The sequence below is a fragment of the Megalobrama amblycephala genome, linkage group LG2, assembly GCF_018812025.1.
Source record: "Megalobrama amblycephala isolate DHTTF-2021 linkage group LG2, ASM1881202v1, whole genome shotgun sequence".
Taxonomy (NCBI): Eukaryota; Metazoa; Chordata; class Actinopteri; order Cypriniformes; family Xenocyprididae; genus Megalobrama; species Megalobrama amblycephala.
In genome coordinates, this window is record NC_063045.1 from 2,304,814 (window position 1) to 2,313,658 (window position 8,845).

Here is an 8,845-nt window from a genome sequence, read left to right on the forward strand (position 1 = left end):
GCTGGAGCGGGCTCTGTAGGGGACTCACTGGCTGGAGCGGACTCACTGACTAGAGCGGGCTCTGTAGTTGACTCACTGGCTGGAGCGAGCTCTGTAGTAGACTCACTGACTGGAGCGGCCTCACTGACTGGAGCGGACTCCTTGACTGGAGCGGCCTCACTGACTGGAGCGGCCTCACTGACTGGAGCGGCCTCACTGACTGGAGCGGCCTCACTGACTGGAGCGGCCTCACTGACTGGAGCGGCCTCACTGACTGGAGCGGCCTCACTGACTGGAGTGGACTCACTGACTGGAGCGGACTCACTGACTGGAGCGGACTCACTGACTGGAGCGGACTCAATGACTGGAGCAGGCTCTAGAGTGGACTCACTGACTGAAGCGGGCTCTGGAGTGGATTCACTGACTGGAGCGAGCTCTGGAGAGGCCTCCGGGTCTTGGGGGATGGAAGCCTTCCTCCTCCTCTTCCTCCTTTTAGATGTGGGAAGCGGAGACTCAGTGCCAACCTCCTCTGAGGCCTCTGAAGCGGATTCACGGGCTGGGACGCACTCATGGGCTGGAGCAGGCCTTGGAAAGGACACACGGGCTGGAGCGGGCACACGGGCTGGAGCGGGTGCTGGAGGTAGTCGAAGCGGCCCATTCCCACGCAGATGCAGGTAATTGGAGAAATTCCAAAAGTTTAACCCCCTTACCAGCTCCATCTCCCACTGCGGCAGAGGTTTATCCAGACAGTTATTAATTGTGTCTTTGAGGACCGTATCAGAGAGACCATACCCCTCCGCCCGTGACCAGAACTTCTGGACGAATGCCCGCACTCCCATTCTCCTCTGGCGGAGAGTTGCCAAAAGGGCCTGAGCCTCCTCAGCCCCCACGGATGACCGGAGTCTCCTGCTGCTGGATCCTTGCATAGCGGTGGTTTGTTCTGTCACGGTGCACACAAGAACAAGATGGTAAGATCCAAGTGCAGCGATGTTTATTACAGGAGACTCCAAGCATGTAATCCAGAACACAGGCAAAGGTTAAACTCCACAAAAACAGTCCAATACAAAAAGCCAGAGAAACAAAGTGCACGTAACAAAATACAACAAACCACAACTGAGGACAGAAACAACTGAGATTAAATAGACAGACACTGATTACAAAATACATGACAGCTGGGTGTAATGATGTGATAAATGGATAATGAGTCCGGCAGTGCGTTATGGGTAGTGTAGTCAATGGGGTGAAAACAGTCCAGGATGGAGTGCCCTCAAGTGGCTAATTCGGGCACTCTCACTGACGGTCGTGACAATAAGTACTTGTACTTTTACTTGAGTACAGTTTTTGGATACTCTACCCACCTCTGGTCGTCACACATACACTCAGTACAGAAAAACATTCATGCGTACAGAAACTTCTTGTCAGCACTGACCTGCGACTTTATCAATGAAATACTTCCACATCTACATTACTGTTCAAAAGTTTGGGATCGGTAACATTTTTAATGTTTTATAAAAAAGTTTCGTCTGCTTACCAAGGCTGCATTTATTTAATTAAAAATACAGTAAAAACAGTAATATTGTGAAATATTATTACACTGTTTTCTATTTGAAAATATTTGAAAATGTAACTTATTCTTATGTTGGCAAAGCTGAATTTTCAGCATCATTACTCCAGTCTTCAGTGTCACATGATCCTTCAGAAATCAATCTAAAATGATGATTTACTGCTCAAGAAACATTTATTGTGCACAGATGTACAAAATATTTGTGTACAGTATTTTTTTCAGGATTCTTTGATGAATATAAAGTTCAAATGAACAGCGTTTATTTGAAATATAATCTGTTGTTACATTTTAAATGTCTTTGCTGTCACTTTTGATTGATTTAATCCATCCTTGCTGAAAAAACAAAAATATTAATTTCTTTAAATTCTTCTCAAAAAAAAATTTTCTTACTGACCTCTTACTGTATAATGCTACAAAAGCTTTGTATTTCAGATAAATGCTGTTCTTTTGAACTTTCTATTCATCAAGGAATCCTGAAAAAAAAGTATACAACTGCTTTTAACATTGATAATAATAATAAATGTTTCTTGAGCAGCAAATCATCATATTAAAATGATTTCTGAAGGATCATGTGACACTGAAGACTGGAGAAATGAACACAGAAACACAGAAATAAATTCCAACACAGAAATAAATTACATTTTATATTATATTCCAATAGAAAACAGTTATTTTAAATTGTAATAATATTTCACAATATTACTGTTTTTACTGTATTTTTAATTAAATGAATGCAATCTTGGTGAGCAGACAAAACTTATTTTAAAAATATTAAAAAACTTACCGATCCCAAACTTTTGAACGGTAGTGTACATCACAATTTTTAGTTCACAGAATCACACACTTAATCCATCACTCTCCAATAAACGCATTAATGCTCATATCAGTAGTGCTAAAATGGTGTTTTGGAACTAAAAATGGAGGCTTGTGTATAGAAACTTAAGAAATTATTACACACAAGAATGTTTTAAGGACAAAAACCGGACAAATGCACTTAAAATAAAACACCTAAACAATATCTCGAGGTGTGATGGGCCATTTAAAAATAACGCACTCATGAGGTGTATTTTTCTAATAATTAAGCAGCCTGTCATAAATTATTCCTTACTTTGTTCCAGAGTTTTTATTACATTCTGAAGAGAAAAAGACATTGTTTGTGTTTGAACAGTTTTAATCCCTGACCCAAACAGATATAAAAGAACATAATTTTCCATTAATTTAAAATGGTAATGGTTGACATGAGATTTTAAAGCATTAAACAAAAAATAATCATTGAATTTGTGACAGAACTTTCTAATGAATGAATGAGAATGATGAATGTTTGTCTGAGTGAATGTGCAAATCTTATGCTATATCTTAGCATGTGTTGTGTATTATATTTTAAATCCAGGTATTTAACTACCCCTCAATTTTTATGATCTGACGTGAAAAGATTAACATTCTTTAATTTTTTCATTTTTTTAGGCACATCTGGTGTTGATACAGGAGTGTCAGTGATGGAGGGAGATTCAGTCACTCTAAACACTGATGTTAAAAAAACCGAACATGACATCATTATGTGGTATTATGATGACATCCGCATTGCTCAAATCAATGGAGATCCCAGTAAGACCTGTACAGATGTTCAGTGTAAAGATGGTGAAGAGAGATTCAGAGACAGACTGAAGCTGGATCCTCAGACTGGATCTCTGACCATCATGAACACCAGAACCACAGACTCTGGACTCTATAAACTACTGATCAACAGCGACAGTGAAAAGATTTTCAGTGTTACAGTTCATGGTGAGTGTCATTTAATGAATGTTTAAATGCAGGTTTTATGTGTTTAATCACTTAATATCACATCTTTCATTTGTTTTTTGAAGCAGTTACAATTAGAGCTGCTTTACCTGAACAGTATTAAATCTAAATTGACTTTTCATTGGCAAGATGCTGAGGTTAGAGGTCTTCACAGGTCCAAAAAAATCACACCTGAACCTGAAGTGACCCCGTAAATGTGCTACACAGAACTGGCGTGGAACTGTCTATTATTTTGAAAGTTGGACCCGTGCAGAACCGAGAAATGCCATAAATGTTAGTGGTGCAACAGATCACAAAACTCACGGTTCGGATTATATTACAGTTTTTAAGTCACAGAACGGATAATTTTTCAGGTCAGCAGAAAATAAATAAATAAAATTCAAATAAAAGACAAATTTAACTTTGCTTCCCATTGTAGGGAAAACACCCTAGGAAGTAAAAATTAGCTCAAATGAATAAAGAGTTGTTTAGATTACGACCGAGCAACTGATTCGTCCAGCGTTCATTTGCTCGAACCGTAATAAGCTCTTGTAGCGGATATAAATATCCAACAATCGTGAAAACACTGATTAGAACACGGTAACTTGAAATCGACAGTTTAAGACATTAAATCATAAAGCACATAATACAAGACACTTTCTTTTTAAAATCTACAAGAGATTTTATTTATTCTAACACAAACTAATCTAACACAAAGGCACGCACATACACACACACACACACACATTCATACGCGTTGCAGTAAGAAGGAAATGAGAGAGAAAGAGTTTTGAAAGAGAGAGAGAGGGAGAGAGAGAGAGTGATCTGATTAACAGAATTCCTATCAATGCATTTCAAAGACCTGAACGAACCATGAATCATTCATTTAAATGCACCAGTTCAGTTTTCCTCTGGAGGTACTTGCTTGCGTTGACTTAAAGGTGAATTTCCCTCGTCGTGCAGAGGAGGGTTTCCCAAGTCGATGATTGGTCCAGATCAGGTCCGTGTGGAACAATGAAAGGAGTCTCTTTGTCGCTGGAGCTGAAGCGGCAAAAGTCGTTGGTTGAACTTTGCGGCGAAACTTAGGACACGAGACTTTCCGCGGTAAAGGAAAATTAGGTAAAAGAAAAGAAAAGTGAGTGAAGGTCAGATGGCTTGAATGAGCTGCTTGTCTGTTCTTTCTTGTTACTCCATAGCTCTTGGTACTTGTCTTGGCTTCTCTTACCAGAACAGAACCAACTCCCTGTTCGTTTACTAACCAACTTCTCCCCCGTTTAGTGACCAACCTCTCCCCCCAACTTCTCCGTTTACTATCTTGCAATATGATCATTTAAACTTAGTTGTTTGTCACACCTCTGAGGAGTCCTGGCCAATCAGACATTGTCCTGTTTCAAGAGGGCCTTCCTCTGACCCCAATAAAACATAAGTGTTACATCCTGTTTCTGCTTCAGCAGAGAGTGCCATTTTAACATAATTTCTATTAAATGGAATACAATACATTTTAAACAGATTTCATTCAAGCCATGATTTAAGAAAGATGAAAAGAAATAGATCAAGTCCAAATAAGGCATACTTTCAGTCATTCAGTCAAGAGTTAACACATTTACATGAATTGTGAGTGTTCTAAAGCCTAACTGTTTACAGGTAGTACTTGTGGACACATAATGCAAATGTATGTAGTTAAAAGATGTTTGATAAGTCCGTTAAAATTGTTGGAACAATTTTGAAGCAGATTTATTTGTTCAACAGTCTCTTTGGCTTTCCTGTGAAGTAAGGAGACAAAAGGGTCTGGATTGTCTCTCTGTCTTCTTGGGTGACCCTTTGGTATGTCGCTTCTGCTATCAGGAAGCATGTGTCGTAAAAGTAATCAGCCTGGCTTTATCTGCAGACGGGCCGGAGCCGGAACCCCAATTCTGAATTAGAATTATGTTTTGAAAGAATCATCTGAATGATTCATTTGTCTGGTTCGTCCACAGTTGCTACACCATTTATTAATTAATAAAATTAAATTAATTTATTAATTAATTTGTAACGACTCGTCACTCTGGCAGGGATCCATTTGCATGCTTTTATTAGATAAGATTGTGCTCGTACGGGCAGGGTCAAACAGGAGCAGACAGGTACAATGGGGACAGGCAGAATCGTGGTCAGATAACAGGCAGTAGGTCGGGACAGGCAGATATCACTCACAGATCAAGGTAACAGGCAAGGGTCAGGGGCAGGCAGCAAAGAGTCAATAACAGGAGACAGCAGGATCAACAACAGGCAGTCAGACAGGATAAATAACGCTCAGAAATGTTCACCACATCAAAACAAGACTTTGCGGTGTGTTGGTGTGTATGGCAGTCTTTTATAGTCCGGGTAATGATGTTCAGCTGCAGGTGCAATCAGTCCAAGGTACGGGCTTATGGGAAATGTAGTGTGATCACCGTGCGCTTGCAACAACTCCACCCACTCTGCTTCTGACTTTTTTTCTGTTTTTTTACATCATTGTATAAACTGCAGGGACAGATCTTGAAAATTATTTTTAGAATGGCAAAGGCACACATTGAGGACTATGAGGGGTGGCAACAGCAAAGCAAATGGCCATGCATTTTTTTTTTTTTTTTGTGGCCTGGCATACACATTCTTGTTCATGAATATGTGAAACAGTTGCATTACCACAAATTAATCATCTATACTGATAAAGAATTAAAAATAAAAAACAAAATGTCTGTATCCACGACACCCTAAAGGGACATGGTGGTGAAAAAAATATGAGATGGAAAGAAAAATAAGTAAATGCTTTTGTGTTCTCTCTCAAAACCTTTGCGTTCCCTCAAGAAACTTTGTGTTGCCTGATAAACTTTGTTCCCTCTAAAAAATTTGTGCTTCGTGAGAAACTTTTGACAGAATTTTCTAATGAATGAATGAGAATGATGAATATGCAAATTATATGCTGTGTCTTTGCATGTATTATATTTTGAATCCAGGCAATTTTTACCACTCAATTTTTATGATTTGAAGTGAAGAGATTGACATTCTTTCATTTGTTCATCTGGTGTTGATACAGGAGTGTCAGTGATGGAGGGAGATTCAGTCACTCTAAACACTGATGTTAAAAAAACCGAACATGACATCATTATGTGGTATTATGATGACATCCGCATCGCTCAAATCAATGGAGATCCCAGTAAGACCTGTACAGATGTTCAGTGTGAAGATGGTGAAGAGAGATTCAGAGACAGACTGAAGCTGGATCCTCAGACTGGATCTCTGACCATCATGAACACCAGAACCACAGACTCTGGACTCTATAAACTACTGATCAACAGCGACAGTGAAAAGATTTTCAGTGTTACAGTTCGTGGTGAGTGTCATTTAATGAATGTTTAAAGGCAGGTTTTATGTGTTTAATCACTTAATATCACATCTTTCATTGTTTTTTTATTGCAATTACAAATAGCTTTTTTACTTTATGATGTTTTATTAACAAAGTTCTTGAGGAACACATTCAAATGATCTATTCTATCAACACATCTTTACAATCAGCATATGAGGAAGCCTATAGAAATGAGCAGTTGACTCACTTACGTTCCCCTCACTCTTTTCTGGTTCCTACCACAGCCAGGAATCACTGGGACTCAGAGTTCGGGCCAAAATACCGAGCTCTGAGCCCTCCCCTCGGACAGCACACCAAATACACATAACTTTACTCTATCTGATGATTTATCTATCTGAAAACCTGCAGCTGCATCAGAACAGTATAGATAAAATCTAAATTGTCTTTCCGTTGCCAAGCTGATAGTTTTAACAGAGAAGAGAGGCTGATAAAGATAAAGAGAATCAGCAGAGCGGAGAGAAGGTGCAGATGATGTATTCAAAACACACATGTAAACTGGAGCAAGCCCATTTACTTTCTTAAGTGAGAATAAGAATTTTAAGATCAATATGCAAATAAACTGGGAGCAGGTATAGTTGTGATGGCATGAGTATGTATAAAGTCAAGACACGAGCAGCTCAGTGCTATAGATATTATTATTTACAGTCACATTCAACCTCATTTACATTTAACATTTAACCTCAGTCACATTTCTGCTCCTGCATAGAAGGGAAGGTTGGGCTCATCTACAGTGAGTTTAAAATTATTACATTTAGTAACAGCAGTCAGAGTGCTAATTAACACAATTTCGGTTTAATTAAGTTTATCTCTAACAAACAAGCAGAAAGAGCTGAAGAATGCAGGCATTAAATCAGGCAAGTTGATCATGTAAATCTGGGTATTGTCATCCTTCAGAACAGCTTAAGAATTAAAAAATCTTTTAACAACTGTAAGAAAAAATGATGAGGACAGTGAAGATCTCAAAGAAGTTTATTGCATCGTATAGCAGTGACAAAGTACACAAAGCACCTTGGGTTCGTCAGAGTCGGAATGAACCACAAACTTTCAAATATAGCTGCGAGCAGCGATGGCGGGCCCAAGCCCGGTGGCACCGCCACCCCGGTGGCTTCAGGGCAACTGTGCACAGCGGGCAATAGGCACTTAAAACGGTTAAACATCAAAGGACTATGTCAAATTCACTCCACATTTACTGCACTACAAGGTGCCGCTATAGAGCCCCTCCTCCCTGCCCATTTTCAAAGGATTACATGTGCCAAGTTTTAACATTATTCTGATGAATTTTGAAGCAAATCAGGTAAAAATAAGAGGGTGATCTCAATGTATGCTGAAAGTGACACATTTTCTGCTTCCAGTTGGTGGCGCTATGACTTTGAATCACAATAGTCACATCCATGTGATCAGCCTTGTACAACGAAGACTAAGCCGAAGTTTCATCAAAATCAATTAATGTATGCAGAAGTTATAACACTTTGTTTCCCTTTTCTTGCCATAAATTCGTTGCCTCGCCACGGCCAAACCGTTTGAGATATCCAAAATCCGTTTGCAATTAAACAACTTCAATGTGTTAGCAACAAGTTAAAAAAAGCTTGGTGTAAATTGGATAAACCCTGTAGGAGTAGTAGTATAAAATTCATAGCCTGTTTTTTCAAAAAATTAACATTCAAACCAAAATAGCTGACTTCCTGTTGGTCGGAGCTAATGAATGTAAATTAGAAAATTGTCCGGCTTGATGAGAACAATATGTGTACCAAGTTTGGTGACTGTAGGAAAAACAAACCCCCCACTTTTGTCAAAAGGTGGCGCTACTGAGCCCCTCCACCACGCCCATTTCTATGGCTTTGTCCATGTCTACTGGTTGACAATATTGATGTGTGTGTCGAGTTTCATGCAATTTGAAGCATGTTAAGAGCCTCAAAAACACTCAAGAATATTATTACAGTTTGACCTGTTGCCATGGCAACAATATTTCAAATATCAAAAATCCTGTCATAGGTCTACATCTGCTGTGTATTGACATTACACTGATGAAGTTTGAAGCAAATCAGGTAAAAATAAGAGGGTGATCTCAAAACATTTCAAAAAGTGATACACTTCCTGCTGCCAGTTGGTGGCGCTATAACTTTGACTCACAATAGTCACAT

The 8,845-nt window shown here is 39.3% G+C and overlaps 1 protein-coding gene across 4 annotated transcripts in view; it reads left to right on the forward strand.

Moving 5' to 3' along the window:
* LOC125263156 overlaps positions 1-8,845 on the forward strand; it is a 32,748-nt gene that overhangs the window by 10,438 nt on the left and 13,465 nt on the right. For all 4 annotated transcript variants that reach the window (XM_048182068.1, XM_048182070.1, XM_048182067.1 and 1 more), the window contains exons 2-3: positions 3,008-3,325; positions 6,375-6,671. In XM_048182068.1, coding sequence (XP_048038025.1) covers positions 3,008-3,325; positions 6,375-6,671 — 615 coding nt within the window. The remainder of the gene's footprint in view (positions 1-3,007; positions 3,326-6,374; positions 6,672-8,845) is intronic.